The 18609-nt window shown below is 38.3% G+C and overlaps 1 protein-coding gene across 1 annotated transcript in view; it reads left to right on the top strand.

The window, feature by feature from the left end:
- The window catches only part of pcdh7a (protocadherin 7a), a 43366-nt gene extending 31227 nt beyond the window's left edge, over nucleotides 1–12139 (top strand). The window contains exons 5-6 of the mRNA XM_068320543.1: nucleotides 6090–6291; nucleotides 8136–12139. Of these exons, the coding sequence (XP_068176644.1) occupies nucleotides 6090–6291; nucleotides 8136–8674 (741 nt within the window). The 3' untranslated portion in view covers nucleotides 8675–12139. The remainder of the gene's footprint in view (nucleotides 1–6089; nucleotides 6292–8135) is intronic.
- Nucleotides 12140–18609: the final 6470 nt, after the last annotated feature.

The following is an 18609-nucleotide window of genomic DNA, read 5'->3' as shown; positions in this document are numbered from 1 at the left end:
ACACCCAGACCCACCGTATTGTGCGGCGACAGTGCTACCCACTGCACCACCATGCCTCCCTTGACAGATTAAATTAAATTAGATTCAGTTTTATTCAGATAATATATGCAATACAGGAAACGTCAAAGTTCTATTTTCTGGGCTCATCAACCGTTGTGTGGCTGCGGTACAGCCATCCTATCAAAGAGGACACCCACATGCCCAATGAATGAAGCTTTGAGTAATGGACCAGTTTTCAACGCAATTGTCCCAAAGGGTTCGAAGCCCCATGAAGCCTCACTTGGACATCATTAGAGTCCAAAACTGGGTAAGTAGAAGATAAGGTAGACAAATCAGACAGGGATCAGACAAACAGGCAGAGTGCAGGAAACAAGCAAAATAAGTGCACGGTAATCACAGAAACAGGAACAATGGAGAGTAGGACAAGTCACTAACAATCTAGCAAAGAGTGAGAATGCAGGAGTGGCTTGTATGCAGGGCTGATTAGGATGAGCAGCATGTGTGCAGACAGGTGAACAGACTTGGGCTGATGGGGTGGGAGTGGAGAGGATAAATACTGACGGCAGGAGAGAACTGGAACTGGAGCTGTGTCAGCTCTTGCATTTTTAAATAATAGGTAAACATTAATATGCACCATGCTAAATGTTTAGTGTAACGTGTTCTATATCTACAATAGGATAAAAAGGTAGTTAATGTATTGTTGGCTGTGGATTATTCGCCACATGCTGACTTATTTTACACACAACACCACTCAGAATCTAGCAAATGGGTGAAGAAATGTGCGCCCATAGTAGGAATCTTAGTTTCAAATTTTAAACAGAAACTATACAGAAACTTTAATTACGAATACTTTTGTTTATTATTACAAAAACTATATAATAGTCAGCCATTACAGAGTGGCTCCCATGTCATACCCAGATAATATCAAACAGAAATGAGACTAAGCTAAAAGGCAAAAGGATATGCAGCCCTAATCCTTGAACCGTTTTTGTAGTTTTGTTTTATGCATAAGGCGTATCCTGTCAATTAATTATGTAGACCAGAATGTAGCTGGGCACGGGCAAACAAAAACACATCCGAACGAGCCCGCACAAGCACGTTCTGATGTGCAGATGCACGTTTATACACACATGTTGAATATGCAGACACATGTATTGAGAAGAGAGGGAGACTGTTAATTAACTAGAGCTTGTTAATTCTCTTTGAACCAACAGCAAAAGGGTTTGCACACTAATTATCTTGATGACTGAGCCGACCTACACAAACACACACACACCTCACACTTCAAGTGCACACATACACGTGTACTCTCACAGGCCGCCATAACACATCTTGCAGGCTTTATAAGTCTCACTCTAACATGGCAATAAAAAACAATCTTGTGAACTCTGAGTCATATGTATAAGTGTATTCACACATTGAAATCCACTTTGTGTCATTCACACTGATATGTCAGAAATAACTCCGCAATACCTCACAGAGTTGTATTGCATGCAATCATAAACACACACACACACACACACACACACAGACACACACACACACACACAAACACACACACACACACACTGTGCTGTGGAAATGAGTGAAGCTCCCGTGTCAGTATTGAACTGTAATGGCCTGTGTCAAATTAAGGGGAAGGTTTTTTATGTCCTCTGTCAAACTCAATTAATATTCCATCAGCCATGAATTCATAGACCATGCTGGACCACAGCCAATTCATCTGGAAGTGTGTGTGTTCAAGTGTGTTTTGTGTGTCGGAGCGTGTCTCGACACTCAGGAGATATTTGGGATATGTGCTAATCAGTCTTTACTGCAGGTGCTAGACAAAATCATGAAAGCCATGTACACAAACACTAAAGATGCTTTGTGCTTCATGACTCAGTTTGAAAAACATTAAGGAGGTGCTTTGGTGCTGAGAGTGCCTTTTAAAAAAAATGTTAAATGTTGCTGAAGCATGTATTAAGTAAAATGAAATAAATGCAAGGTATTATAATGGATGAACAAAAGATAAATATAGGGGGAAATTATGATAACACAATGAAGTTAAACAAGCCAAGGCCTGCATGTGAAGAGTTTTAATGACTAAAATGTGCCAAAAAATAAAATTAGGCATGAGGACTGAAGTTTATAAATTTGTAAAGCAATTTGCGATACAGAACACAAATGATGAGGGAGACAGAAGAAAAATGAGGATTAGGTAGTGGAAAAGAGTTATAGGTCAATAAAACCTGGGGTGGGGAAGAGGCGAGGGATTCATAACGAGGTCAAGGAGACATCATCGATCACCACATCATAAAGCTGACTGGCAGGAGAAAAAAAAGAGATAGAAATGGGGGGGGGGGGGCACAGCAAAATGAGATGTGGGAACAGAGAAACGAAGGAGCATGGACATGGACAAACTCCAGAATAAGGAAAATAAAAAAGATTGTACATTTATTAGTTTGAAGTAATAAAAAGGACAGTTCTGATTAGAAAGAGAGTTATTGTGAAACTGAATCAGATGGGTTTGCAGATGAATTACAAATGCCAGCAAAGCTAATTTTAGCCCCAGCCTCAGCCTCATTCAGCGCTTACTTCTGAAGTGTGAAAGGACAGCATTCTAGGGTAGTATGTATCCTACACTTACTGCAATGTCAGTAGCAACTCCACCAGCATTTGGATTGTGACTCAGAATTATGTTTAAATCAATGTATTATCATTTGAAATTAACAACCACTGGATTTTTGTTACCTCAGAATGAGCCTTTTATTTTTTATAGATGGAGTTGGTCCATGAGTTTTAATTTGTATACTTACTTATATTACACCTGCTTGGCATGATCATGGTAAATGGTAAATGGGCGGTATAGACTATGGCAAATTTGCAGCCTTCTTAGTCTGACTGACAGCTCAAAGCACTTTGTAACACAAGAATTTCGCATCCACCCTTTTATAAAAATACTTACGCAGCAGTAACAGCAAAGTCTATCGACACTTGGAGCTTGAACTCTTCACATAAACACACACACAAATGAAGCGGCCAAAATCTGGGATCTGATATCTTCCCCAAGATGCTACACCATGTAGAACGCATGGTGACGATTGAACACGACCTTCTAGGAATTGACAGACAAATTCTGAGCGACACTAATTTCTTTATTAGAATGTTAGCCAGCTGAAATTAGCCTTCAGTTCAAGGCATGGCTGTACCACAGTTGAGCTTGCATATCTGTACCACTGCACTCTTACAACACTTGATGTGAAGTTTCTTTCAGACACCTGAGAAGTCTTCTGAGAAACTGTTGATTCTGTCCATTGTACAGTAAAAATACCAGCAGAATGTGAATGCCTTATACTGCATTAAAACACAAAACATAAAATAAGTTTAGTTTATTATCAAAATCCCATATTCTGCTATCATCAGGCTGAAAACTATTTTTTATAAAAAAGATTTTATTCAGTAATAAATTCAGTTTTAAATCATAAAGTTATGATTTAAATGAGGATATTTGAGATCATAGACAATGTTACAGCCGGCTCGTGGGGTTAAGTAACCTGGGAGCACCGACCAGGTGTTCAGTTCCTTCATGTTAATGCTACACAGCTGAGGACCTGCAAAACAAAGCAAACAGTGACCCGGAAGGACCAAGACCCTGGGGCCGTGACAACAGTAATTGACAACTCCACCATAGCATATTTTTCTTTTCATTTTATATTGTTTCTCTGACCAGTAAGAGATGATGTAACTTAAGGCCATTTCTTTTATTGCCTTACGGTCAGAAATCATTTTAATTTTATCAGCATGAAGCAATTGTTCTACAAATATGAAAAACTTTTCTTTCTTTTTTTAATTGTTACTATTATTCTATGATGATGAAAGAACCTTTTTGACAGCCTGTTAAGTTACTAAATACAGGAATAATTTGTGATGTTGACATCAGTGAACTCAAAAAACAAACTGAAAATGCTGAGACAACACAATTAACCTTTTTTTTTTTGGTAACAAGAAAAAAATATGTTCTCACCGTCACCGATTTTATGTTTTTTTTCACCCTCTTCTTCCCCTCTGTGCCATTGCCCCTCGTCTGAACATGTGAAAAAGAGGTTGGACTGCTTCATCTGAGCTAGTGGTCTAAAAATACATCTCTTTCCCTGTGGAGAGTTAAACTGAAGCCACTGAGATTCCAAGAACTGCTGCTTTTATATTAGTCTCCGGTGTCTCTTCCTTCTCCACTCTTGAACAGTTTTGCTTGTGCATACCATCCTGTCTAAGGATTTCTTTCATCCCTCTTTCATCTAAACATTGTTAAAATATGGCAAAATAAGCGTCTGTTCCGTTTCCCACGTCTACAATTAACTGTGTTTCTGAGTGCTTTTGTGTTGTAAGTTTGTAAAGTTTTTCTTTTCTTTAGGAAGTTGGAGGAAAAAGAATCAGTTCAGTTTTGGCTTTTATGCCTGTCCATCAGTTTCCTTCCAGATTATTGTGAGACAATGTTCTAAGCTGAAGTTTTTCTATCCTAATCCAAATCTCTCAATTCATTCCTTTCTTGTTGGTACACTGCGTTTCAAAGCAGATCTAAATCAAAACGGTTGTGATTTTACACAAATATTAATGAATAGGAAAGGGTATACCCCTGCAAACCAGACACTGAATTTTTTTGTCTCCCATCCACTAACTGGACCAGACTGGTGTGGTGCTCAGTTTAAGTGAACAATCTGATTAGGGGGTGTGACCTGCAAATAGAAGGATCATAATTATTTGTGGAAATTTTCCATTGGCCAAAGTGAAATTGAAAAAAATTGAAATTTAATTACTTAGTTTAATTACTTTGCTAGCACATTAAAGATTTAAAATGTCATAAAGTGGTCTCACTTCATCATACCAGTAAGGATAAGACTGATAACATTATCAGTTATACTATTAAAAATATTTAAATGTACATTCATTTTGCATTCATTTTTTAATTGGGGTTGCTGGCGCCTACCCCAGCAGGCAGGGGTTGTGAGGCAGGGTACACTCCTGGCACGATGCCAGTGCACCACAGAGCCACATGGAGACAGACAAACACACACATACACACTCACACCTACAGGCAATTTAATGCACGGGGAGAACATACAAACTCGAGCTGGGAACCGCCTTGCTGTACGGTGACAGCGCTACCCATTGCACGAACGTGCCACCTAAATTTAATATCAAATATAAAAAATATTTAAATTAAAAGTCATTTTTAGCAGTAGTAATGCATTTCTCAGTCTTACATTTTTGACCGTCTGTGTCAGTCAACCCACCCAAAAACCGTTTGCTCCTTTTGAAAATGGAAGTACAGTATAATCATGAAACAGGTTATAAACACACAATTTCTCATTTTTTTAATGGAGAAAATTCCTAAACCTGCTGGACTCTGAAAATATCAGCAAACTGTATTAAAGCCAGCATAAATCAAATTTTTCTTGAGGATTATTTTCTCTGATTGTTATTAAAATGGAGTATTTACACACATCTAACCTCCATACAGAGGAGGATGGTGTAGACTGCATTAAATTAAAGGCCTAGTGTGTTGGATTTATACAAAGAAATGTAAGAAGGTTTTCACTATCATTTTTATTAGTGCCTTTTCAGCTGAAACACTTAAGAATCAGACATATATTTACAGAGGAAGTGAATTGTTTACCATCCAATCATTAATACAATCTTACTGTGCTCTTCATATATAATACATTAGTATTATATATGAAGAGTACAGTAGGATTGTAGCATCAATAACAAATGGGTAGCCCCATTTGTTATTGATGCTACATCAACCATCTGTTACTAGTTGGTGTCATTCTACCCAAAAGATAAGTGTCTCCAGGCTACCCAGAGGTTTGTAAACATCAGCCACGTTCAGAAGTGTTAATCCAAACTGAGATTAAAACACAACTGGAGATGCAGTGATTGGTTGGTGACTATTACCCTGCATTGTAGCAGTTAAGCTCATAATCAAGGCTAACATGATCAGATAATCTCAATATGTCTTTGCAGACTCCTTCCCAAGCTTAATCTCCAGATTTGAGATTGAAGATTAGGAATCATGGTTGATTAATCCTATATTTTGTGTCCTGCAGGGGACCCTTCGCCGGGTGACCTTCTCAGTAGTCAGCCAGCCCCAGGACAACGGTTGTTATGACAGCGGCCTGGAGGACTCGGAGACGCCGAGCAGCAAGAGTTCATCAGCACCACGACTGGGAGTCCTGCCACTGCCTGAGGAAGGCTATGAGCGGACCACCCCGGAGGGGAGTGTGGGGGAAGAGGACCATGTGGAGAATGGTCAGACACACATGCTCAGATGCATACACACATATGAAAATTCAATAAATTGAAAATAAAATTGATTGCTCTTCTTCAGAGTTGTCATCAAAAAGGTCCCAGATACCTTTGGTATTCTGAGAAAAGGCTTATATAATTTAGGATTATTCTCAATAACATACACATACTGTACACACACAAACACACACACCCACACACGCACATATACACACACGTACACATACACACACACTCAGTTGCATTGAAACCTTTTTGGCTCTAGCCTTTTCACTTGTCACAGAAGAGGAATATAGTTGAGTTATATGAATAGCTTTTAGGAAAGGGTCGTGTGTAGCAGTATTTTGTTGTCAAGGGCTCCTGTGTCCTTCAATTTAAGGCCTGGAACTTCTTTTTCACCATCAAAATTCAGTTTTTAAATTTTTTTCTGCCAGGTCAAATGTTTTCAAAGGATAGAGTCAAAAAGAATATTCCTTCTGTTTATGGTGTGGAAAAACAACAAGATTTGTATGGCCTTGTTTACTGGCTGTGATAGCTTTTGCCTTTTCACCATGTGAGGATTTTCTGTTAGGTATTTCAAGAAAGAAATTTAGAAAGAATAATTGTTTTGGTTCTAGTTATACTTTATAAATACATGCTTCTTTCACATGAATACTGCTGTATGTAGGCAACAAGACTGCTCACAGTCTTAAGAAATGTTTCATGGTTTTCTGAATCCAAAATCAAATAAAACCAGAATGAATGTAATGAATGTATTTCAGTTTCTCGTCAGATATGTATGAATTATATTTAATTAGTCTATAATACCACAAATCCAGTCTACATTTAATGTGATGTCAGTACTGATTCATAAATGAGAAGGGTACATAAATATAATGTTTGACACTTCACATGGGGTCCGTTTCGAAAAGCAGGTTTAGTGAAAACTGTGCATAAGTTAACCCTGAAATGAGGGAAACTCGAGTTTCCGGTTTCACAAAGAGAGGTTACGTAACCCAGAGTCAGAGGATTAACCCTAGCCTGTTTCACAAAGTGAGGTAACTGAACTTCTGTATGTGTTACCGCAGTAACAGAGACTGTAGAACTAACCTGATCAGGATAGGTTTTACTCTACAAACTCAGGATATCCCACTGACCTCAACCTCTTTCAAAGCCAATCACATTTCTTTGTCTCATTCTGCTGGACAGAAATTTTTAGCAAAGTTCTGTCATTAAAAAAACTCAGTCTGTATTTTAGAGGTATTTCAGAGCCAAACGTGGCATGTCTGTTTGCCAAGTATCCCATTGATGGAGGTGCAGCATCAATTCACAGACAATTAAATATTCGTTGGGAGATGATTATTAGTTCGCATTTCAATGTCCTGTCAGGTTTTACTCAGGGTTTCTTAACCCTGCTTCATGAAGTGAACCTCTGCTTGAACATCAGCATTTGATCGCTGGTAATCTCACAAACTTTTTCCATTAACACTATTGTGAAAATATCACGCTGATACCACATAGACTTTCCCTTATAGGTGAACATACAGTATATTTGTCATTCAAATTGCTGAAAATCATTTCATCTTTGTCCCTGATAGTTGTTTGTTATGAACTCACTTTTCACCTTTTGTGTAATGCCCAACACTTCTGGGAAAACAGTACCTCCAAAGTCAGCAATTTCTATTTTCCTCTAACAGCAGTTTTACCTCACTCAGTTTCTATTATGACCTTTGTCCTCTGCTTTGTAAAATCACTTTATTCTCACCCAGTGTCTATCTCATTCCTTCTGTTGCAGGCCCCTCTATCCTCTTTCATTATGCCAGTGGCTGTTCCTGACTTAATCATCCTTGTCTTTTTTATGTGTGCAGATGCTAGACAGCTGCCAGATGTAGCTCTGACAGGAAAGTGTACAAGGGAGTGTGATGAATTTGGCCACTCCGACGCTTGTTGGATGCCGGTCCGCCATTCACCTCACCAGCGCCAGCGCCATGGCAGTGACCCCACACGGCTTTCCACTTTTGCTCCAGGAGATAATAACAACAATCTTCGTGGTCATGACCATGAGAGCGACAGTGAGAGCGCTGGGAGTGCAGGGAGCTCAGAACCTGGCGTGGTTGTCAGCGGAGAGGGTCAGAGATTACCCATGGCGAATGGAGATCCGCTTGGCACCCTAGGTAGAGGAGACCGCAACAGAAATATGGGAGACCACAACCGTAACCTTCTGAATCGCAAGATGACTTCAGCTTCTTATGACACATTTAGCAGTGCAGGCTTCGCCAGGTGCAAGCAAGAGGAGGAAGGAGGAGAAAGCCAGAACCCACCAGAGGTAATACCACTGACACGGACAGGAGGGGACTACAAGACCACATCCTGCCTCACATTGTCGCGCCGTGAGGTCTACCTGTGACAGCCTTGCGATAGAGAAATCGTCACCACATCACTCCCTTTTCTTAAAAAGAGGAAAGGTTAAAACTTTACTGATAAAGCATCAATATGGAAGGCCTTCTGAACCTGTGAAGAAAGTATCAGAACAAAGTATGTTTTCAAAAATCTGTAATTAAATCGGCAATTTGGATTTTGACTAATATTTATAAGCACTCCAACCAAGCGATGGATCAGTTCTTTGTGGAGCTCTGACTGGGTTTTTCTTTCAAAAAAAAAAGTACTGTTTTTAAACACTGGAAAAAGTTGCCTGAAGGAAAATTCTAATTAGTATCCACATGGAGGAGGACAAGTTCATCTCTTCTTTTTACCTGAAACTCTTCCTTGCATGCCTGGCCGTTACTGAGGAACCAGTGTGAAGAAGAGAAAGATTAAGGCAGAGTAAATCCTGATGCTATAAATACTGCGCTGCATATGAAAAACCTTCGGATGCTACAGGAAGCAGGATTTGAACTGGTAGACTATCTGCTGAAAAAAACAAACAAAAAAACAATGAGATGTCATCCAGATAAAATAGTCTAAAAATGGTTCTTTGCTTTATCTGGATGTACTTCAAAACTTCAACTCTATTGGCACACAAAATGCTGATCTTGAGAATCTTAAGAAGTCACTCAGAGAGTGTTGAAACATCAACAAGTGTATGGTAACCGCACAGTTTCATATTAGAAAAAGCTCATCACAAAAAAATCAGGTATTGTCATTTAAAAACATGAATCATTTAGAACAAGATGTGACAATGTGAAAGACTTTACACTAATCAAATGTAATCATTCAAAATCATTCAGGTTCTCATAGAGTGTCAGTAGTGCTACCATATTCTAGTGTGCTTGAAAAAATGTGTTCATGATGGCTTCACACCCAGCCCGTATACTGTATATTGTGTGTGCGTATTTGATAAAAGGTTTTCTGCTGATGATCAGGTGCTGAGTTCACTCACACCTACAGTATCATAACAGTGTTCGTGTATCCTAAATGTTCTGTCACACACATGCATACTCACACGCACGCATGCACTTACAGAGACTTACATAAACATATGCATGTAAACACAAAGTCATACAGAGCATTTACAGAATGTGAACATGCATAGGGCCACTGTTTATGTCATGATTCAGTGGCTGTGTAACATAAAGTATTTAATAATTTGCATTAACTTAAAGAATACAACAGGCACATACATACTGTCTGACTACGTATTAAAGTAGAAGGATAGATACAGAAACCCATATTAAGATTTGTGCAAAGCTCAGTTCATAATCAATACATGTGAATATGCTCTTAATCATGATTTTTTTTTTTACATATTTCCTCTCATTGAATTAGTTGTAGCATTTTTGCCTGCTCCCTCCCAACCAGTATTTAAACATGAAATGTATTTGAATAATAATTCATCACTCTGACTGATGTGCTGGGACTACATTAAATGGGATTAAAGATATGACATTTACTGTATGTAATGTAAAGGAAATGTGGGGATAACAGATATTTTTCACAGTGTACGTAAGACTCTGAAAAAAAAATACTCTGCAAAAAAAAAAGGACTGCATGAAAGAAGGATAATGCTAACTGTTTTCTCTCTTTTTGAACAACTTTTTGGATACTACACGTATTCGAATACATCTATGCTATATGTGTGTGTGTGTGCGTGTGCGTGTGCGTGTGTGCTAATGGGAAAATGGAGATAATGATGGCAGCAGGGGAGTCAGCTTCAGCGGATTAAAGTGGTCTTTCCTATTGCACAGCAACTTTGGGATAACCTTGAGCATTTTTCTCCACTTCCATGGCCCAGAGTTGCATTAACAGTGCTGCAGGATGGAACAAAAAGAACACAATGTCGTTGGAACACAGAGTTCTCCTGCACGCTTCTCACCACAGAGTGCCAACCCGAACACACCCATACATTTGTGCTGCACTGCATAGACTCCTTCACACCTGTCCTTCCCAGCAGCTACTGCAAGACTCCAGACACACTGCTGTACTGGGCTGACAAGTGGGTGAGGATCGAGGCCAGCACATCTTAATTTCCATCATCAGTGTGTGGTTGTGTAGTGCAAAAGGGATAATAAGGTTAGGTCGTCCCTGTGGTCTTAATGAGGTTTCTTTCTCCTCTCCTCCTCTCTTGATTTGCACTGATCTCATTAATGTCTGGATAGGCACATGGTAGACTGTTGAAAATTGCCAGTAAATGTGTCTCTTAACATTTCCGGCTATTTTGGTTCAGATGAAGTGAAAGACAAGCCTGATAAAGTTGTGCTACATTTAAATTGACACATTCTTGTATTTATTCAGAAAGAAGAACAACACTCAGGTAAGTTGTGTAATGACGTTTAACTTGTTAACCAACAAATTGCACACTGCTGCTGCTTACCTGTCCCATCACTGATAGATGACTCGGCACAGAAAAGTTAGGTTGTAAGAACCATGTCAAAGCATGAAATTCACAATGATGAATAGGTGTGCCCCACAATGTGTGTGTGATTACACTTTGTATACCTGTATATATTGTCAATGTCATAACTCTGTAACTTGATCCCATTTAGCTTTAGTTGTCGATCACTGATGTACTTACTCCCTTAGCCTACATTACTCCCCAAATCCCTGATGAGTCTGTTTACTGAACTCTGTTATAGATGAACTGTTCTGAGGATGTAATGCAAATTAATGTGAAAGCATGGAGATAATTTGTTCACAGAGTTCATGTTAAAAAGGAATGGTGAGAACAATCACAACATCCAGCAGGGTACATGCAGGAGACATGAAAGGACACATTTTCTTTCTCTGGGAGAAAGAAATAGGTATGTCTCGATCCCTTGGATGTCATAAAAGTCTTGAACTAACATTCGGTTTGTCAGTTTTGGAAAGTGACTCTCAGCGCAGCCCTACCACGTCAAAGTGGCAGATATTTCTTCAAGCTGCTGTTTTAAGGCAGTTCTGTTATAGCACCTTTCAAACCCTCCCATCTGAATTGATGGGAACTTGCTGTACACGAGTCTGTGTGGGTGTTAACCTTTTTTTATACTGCACGCTTAAGTAGAAATATGTTCGGACTGCTGCAACACAGAGAAAGGAGATGGACAGTGGAGTGCATAACATCGGTCTATTACCCTCTAATAGAGACATTTTTTTTTAAATAAGACTTTTCAGCACTCATCATACCTGTCATTCCCCTTGTGCTGTTATCCTTATAGCCCTGAATAGATACAACTACACTGTAGAAAAGACAACTGGAAACCATAACAGGCATGCTTAAATTCTACAATCTGCACTTGAGGAAAAAAAGAAAAAGAAAAAAAGTGTTATTTTTATTTTCCTCTTCTTTATTTTCTTTTCTTGTGGGAAAAGCTCTGTTTTTTGCTGCTCCCTTTCTGTAAATACAAAAAAAAAACAAAAAAACAACCAACTAATTGCATTTGCTATGATGGGAAAGAAGAGGAGCTGCTAAGGAATGGTTTGGTTCGAAGATGAATCATGTAAAAGTCTGACTTTGACATTAAAAACTTCAAACATTCTTTGTCTGTTAACATTTTTCAAGATGAATTTTCACAATAACTTGGAGATAAAGAATATTCTTGGCATTTCTAATTATTCCAAACAAAAGGTTTGAATAATTAGTCATTAATGAGCTTATGGAAGGCTGTGAAATCCTCCTCCAGCTTGCTTTTTTTAGGTGTCATTAAGGAGAATCTTTCTACACTTAAAACCACTTGTTTTCTGGAGAAGTACTGTACTGTGAGCATCTAGCTCACTTTAATACCATTTACAAATGCAAATCCAGAAGACTGATGTAAAATCTTTTAACTGATATTTGTGGAAGATGAACTCTTCAGAGTAAGAAACTAAGTGGACTTTGGGTGTAAAGTGTCTTGACATTTACTCTATGTTAAGAAAGAACTATCAAACACAATATTTATGTTTTCGTATCCAACCAACGGAACCATAATCCTCTTGATGTTATTATTTCAAAAGGTCAATTTGTGTCTGAATGAAATCATTCAAAGTTATAAATATATTTCAAGATCACTACAATGTGGCACATTTACAATCTTTATATTTGAAAGGTGAATAGTTTGGCCTGGAACCTCCTCCAAAAAAAAATTCTCAGATGTGGGGCAATTCAGAATTAGACTCATCAGAAAACGTTTTATGGGCATTTACACAGATTCAAACCAGAGGTGTGACGAACTTCAAACGCTGGAAAACCCGAAATCTGCGTTTCATTTAGTCCAATGTACAATACTGCCACCATGTGGTCACGACTCTGTATTACTTAAACTTCCATGAAAAATTACTGCATCTTATTGTTTATATTGTTTTGTATAGATTGTTATTGTTTTTGTGTGTGTGTGTGTGTGTGTGTGTGTGTGTGTGTGTGTGTGTGTGTGTGTGTGTGTGTGTGTGTGTGTGTGTGTGTGTGTGTGTGTGTTTGTACTGAACTGTTATCTTGCACCTAAGTTAGGTTAAAGGACACTTTATTGGAGATAACATCATGGAGATATGCGTACCAGTTTATTTTATAGCAGATAATATCTTCCTACTTTAATGCCTATGTATTACATGAAAGATATTAAATGTTACATTATTGTTCATGTCATAAAGCTCATATTTCATATATTATATCAGATAGAGACAAAATGATATCATGTGAATAATGGCTTCATTGTAATATTGCTTTAATCTAAAGGAGAAAATGAGAGGAAAAACACATTTTATCAAACAAAAGAAACATGGCAAAAGGTGAATAGTGGTTTTATTGTACTTAAGATTTTATCCAGAGGACAGAAGTATATGGCCTGAACGTTTCAGATTCAACGGTAATACAAGGTAGTCACAGACAGCAACAGGCCGCGACACCCCTGAATTCAAAATTTTTACCCTGATATACTTTCATAGATCAAAGCACTAGTCTTACACTGGCCTTCTCCCTCGTCTTTCTATCTCATCTGGTTCCTGAGTGTACAAAGGTTGAAATTTGACCTTGACCTAGTTTTCTCAAGGTCATCATCTCTTATCATCCCCTTTTGTGCCTGAGTAATGTGTTTTTTGTTTCATCTTTCTATCTGCAACGGTTGCAAAGATATTTGGTGGATTAACTAATGGCCGGACCAATGGACAAACACACTAACACTGACAGTCACATTACCGCTGTGAAGCAGGATGTATTAAAGGAACTTAATGTGTCACACAACCTCCTTTGGAGGTTGTAGAATCAGTATGTTCATTTGTTTATCCCATTTCTTCAACATGAAAACACCCTAAAAGCAAACCACACAGTGTCTTGTTGATTGTTTCAACAGTTTTACTCTACTTTACACCCTTGTTTTAATTAATTATAAATATGATTATTTGAGGAAATATCTACAATTGTAATTTTCTGTTACTTTACACTGATCAGATACATTTGATTAAGGGGTAAACTAAAAGAACAATTCATGGTTTCAAAGGTCCCATCCCAAAGGAACATTTTTGTCTGTAGCCTGCAATGGAGTCATAAAAGAAAAGTCACAAAATCACCAATTATACCGATAATCATCTATCTATCTACCTACGTATCATATACGGTAGTATAAGTAGTGCTCATAGAAGCTTAGTAAATAAATCAAAGTGCTTCACCAGATAAGTGGACAGTAAAAAGAAAAGAAAAAAAACCTTGCTTTGAACTCTTAACTAAATTGCAAGGAAAAGGTGGTGGATGTGCATTTTGTTGATTTTATAAAGACAGAGGAAAGAAAGGTGACTGGTGAAGGAAACCCCAGAATGTTCACCTCCTCATGCATTGTCCAGGTTATCTAGTGGTCCTTGGAGTTGTTAGACGATTTTTTAGCTTGAGAAGACTTATTTTCTGAGTGAAAGCGAGCTGAAGTGGATTGCCTTTACATGCAAGGAGAGAGAACCTTGGCCTTCTGGCTTTAAATCAAAGTGAATAAACATAATTGTGTAACATTTTGACATTGCCACATATTTCTCATTTTGGTCTTGGGTAATATTTTCCATTTGTTGTGAACTGACTGGACATCAGACATCAGTCACAACTGTAGCAAGGTGCTGCAACCTTCCAGCATCAAATGGTACATGCAGCATTATACAGCTGAGCATAAAACCTCACAGATGTGATAAATTCTCTCAGCACTGCTCGTCTGTTCAAAAAGCCTTCCAGCAGAGCTGTAAACATTCTTCGTTGGTGATGAGCCAAAGATTTGATCCTCCCTGTGTTGCTCCGTAGGCTGTGATTTGTGTCTCTTCATCTTTTCATAGTCACATCAGTCTAAACTCATCAAAGCTATGCATTCAGAATTTTTTGATAGAAAAATCAGGATAAGACACCAAGGTTATCTAGATGGATGGATGGATGGATGGACGGACGGACGGATGGTTAGATGACAGACAAGCAGGCAGGCAGATAGAAAAATAGATAGATAGATAGACAGACAGACAGCCTCCTTTGTTTCATCTGCAATAATATTTAAAAATTAGTTTTCAGAATAATAAATACGATAATGAATTGTACAGTTTGGTTGATTGCTTGCTGATGGAGTTTGTTTTCATCGTTGTGCTGTTACTGTCATATTGTGGCACAGGGAATACAGGACTCAAATGTACGACAGAGACCAGTGGAAATCTAAAAGGCAGGTTTATTACAGGGCAGAGATAATAAACCTAGGCAGAGGTGCCAAAACATGAAGCAAAGGACAAGGTCAAAAAACAAGCAAGGATCATACATTCAAAGAACATGACAAGACTGTTTTAGAGTAACAACTGGAAAGTGAGCTAAGAGCTACAAAGAACTGTCGATGTGGGAATAAACAGGACTAATGGAAGTGATTAGACACAATGTGCAGGTGCAGGAGACACAGTCAGGGACCAGGCCAACGCAGACCGGGATGGGCAAGGCAGACACGAACAGTCTTTCTATAAATACAACATTTGAATGTGATTCACAGGAGGATTTGATAATAAGATGAAAGCATTTGCATACTGTCAGGTCCTACGGGATCCTCTGCTCTGGAACAGGGCATGTCTCAGAAAAAAAAAAATTAAATAAGTCTTGTGATGTGAGCCTGGGTGTTACATTAATGTTCTACCAAATTCAAGCCAAGACTCTCTTCCGTTATACCTTTTCAAGTATTGATTACGGTAAATCTGCTGAGCAATGGCTGTGGTAAGACTGAAACACTATTTCAAGTCTTTCAGATGGCAATCTAGTGTTCAGACTTATTACTGTATGTGAAAACCACTAACAGTACCAAACTGAAGCGCTAGCCGACAGCATGAAATGCTTTTGATATTTTTTGTGACGTGTGTGTTTAAATATTAATCACGGTCAAAAAACATTAATGAAATTACTACCTTATTGTTGGTTTTGGGTTAATGACAGTGTCGTTTATGATAGTGTAGCTGCATTCAGAAGAGAGATAGACCATTTTATGTTTGCTGCAGGGTTGCTGGATGAAGCTCAAATATGCATGGTGAGGACCTGAGGGACCAACCATGGTGGAAGAGCAGCGCAGCTGGCTCAGTAATTTGTCTGAATGCAGTAGTCCCTCTCTTATTGCCAAACAGCAGCCGTTCCTTTCATGGGACTGGAAGTCTCTATATTAATATGGCACATGTTCATACTTCTGTATACCCATAACACTCACAGGCACAGTTTTTTTTCCATTTCAATGAACTCAAATATAAAATCTTGCATACTTCTAGTCTCACAACCTGAATATTACATCCCTTTAGTTTACTCTCAGAGCAGATGGCAGCAGCATCACACACACCTCTGTTCGTGTTGATGAAGGTGATGTTTGGAATCACTTTAGATAGAGCTTTAACTTGGGAAGATGACACATCTGCAGGAATTAAAAACATTTTGAGGCAGAGATTGTTTTTCACATGTTGTCAGACTTCCAGAACGGCTCGCTCTGTTATACATGACAATTAAAAATTTACTTTCAGGGGCAGTACACTATAACAATTTATGATCCTTATGTTTTATGGATGAGTTGTTCCATTGCGTTTCTTGACTGTAGTGCACCACAGGATTATGCTTAATATTTTATATCGGTCATTTATTTTTGAAAAGATAAAAACATACACATCTACTCACCTTCTCAGGCATGTTATATGCACAAGTTTTGTAGCTGGTCTCAGATATCCTATTAATTATTATAAACAGTACAAAGTCATCAATCTTAGAAAGAAACCAGAGCAATTAAACTTTCTAAGTATTTTGATGCACTATTTACAAAACTGGTGTTAGTTTTCAACAAACTCATCTACAGAACAGTTTTTTCTATGAGAAAACACTTGAGTAAAAGTAATGTCAATCTCTGCCAGATTAAACATGAAAATTGAGCAAAGCAAATTAGCTGTTATCTTCAAGTACTGTAGTGGGGTTCCGTTTTTCTTAAGTCAATTCAAATCATGCATAGGTTGAGGAGAAATCCAATATCATCGATGATATAGACAGACAGACAAGTTCAACAAATACTTATCTAATTATAATGAGATCTCTGGAGACGATGAACAGTCCTTCGAAGCTTTATTACAGAATATTCTGGGCACAGAGGACTTACAGACAAGAGCTGCAGGGGTTCACAAATGCCAAAATATGAAAGGATCACACATCATTTATACTCTAAAAGGCATGTCTGTGGGAGGTATGAATCTGTTGTTTAACCTCGACACATCTGCTCTCAACCAGTACTTTATCGGTTTCAGTTGGTACATCATGACCTCCAGACGTTAACAAAAATGTCAAGTCTGACAGTTTCACAAGCTATCCGATGACACACGAGGACCCCGTGAGGACATATCTGTTGCAGACAAAAATCAAGGATACCGACAGTCATGCAAGCATTTCCAAATATGTTCAAACAGTAAATTGTATCCATACAGAGCCTTCATGACCTCGGGACAGCCTGGTGCCACCTTCATGAGCGCTGAATGATTTGACACACACACACACAGATATAGATATATTGATGCAATACAGATCACACCAGAATCACCAATACAACAATCCACATCTTTGGTTCTATGAAATAATATTATTTTATTATATAATTTTATTGTATTATTTTGTTGTATTTAAAACATTCCACCACGGTACCATAAAAGGTGACGATCGTCAGGGACAGCAGATGGGTGCAGCTATACCGCAGATGTGGGATAATTACAGTGCTGCGACACATTGAAACAAAAAGCGTGTTCGAAGTTCTTCGAAACTTAGAGATTTGTACACGCACACACACAACCACAAACACACACCAATATAGCACAAAGTGCCCCTCGGTGAAGATCCTTCCCCTTCTCTTACGTCTTCTAACTATGAATCCATACACCTAATTCCTATCTTTTTTTACCCGATCTCCTTGTGCTCTGCTCTCTATCAGTTTTCCTGATAGTGTGTGTGTATGTGTGTGTGTGTATGTGTGTGTGTGTGTGTGTGTGTGTATACCCGCTTCACCTGTCTTTCGAAAGTAGTGTGTGTTTATATTCTTCTTTCTTTTCCCAAGCATATTGGGTGAACAACATGCATCTGAGATTCTGGTGCTGTAGTGCAACATCTAGTGGTACTGAATGTCTTATACTAGCCTATAAAAGCTTCTCAATCTGCTTTTTGCAACATCAAAATGTGTCATTTTAGACCCTTGACCCCACTGTGGGGTCTGTCTGTCTGTCTATATATATATATATATATATATATATATATATATATATATATATATATATATATATATATATATATATATATATATATACACACACAGACACATTGGGTTCTTTAAAATGCATTTGCACACTACATTCTTCAACGTTTTAAGGTATTTGTGCAAGGTGTATTACTGCATTGCCCACAACACGCTGTTTTCTCTCAGACTAAAAGCACATACGCCACAAGATTAACACAAC

The sequence above is a fragment of the Antennarius striatus genome, chromosome 8 (assembly GCF_040054535.1).
Source record: "Antennarius striatus isolate MH-2024 chromosome 8, ASM4005453v1, whole genome shotgun sequence".
NCBI classification, from domain to species: Eukaryota; Metazoa; Chordata; class Actinopteri; order Lophiiformes; family Antennariidae; genus Antennarius; species Antennarius striatus.
The sequence above is the reverse complement of the archived record's forward strand: the minus strand, read 5'-3'. Positions and strand labels throughout refer to the sequence as shown.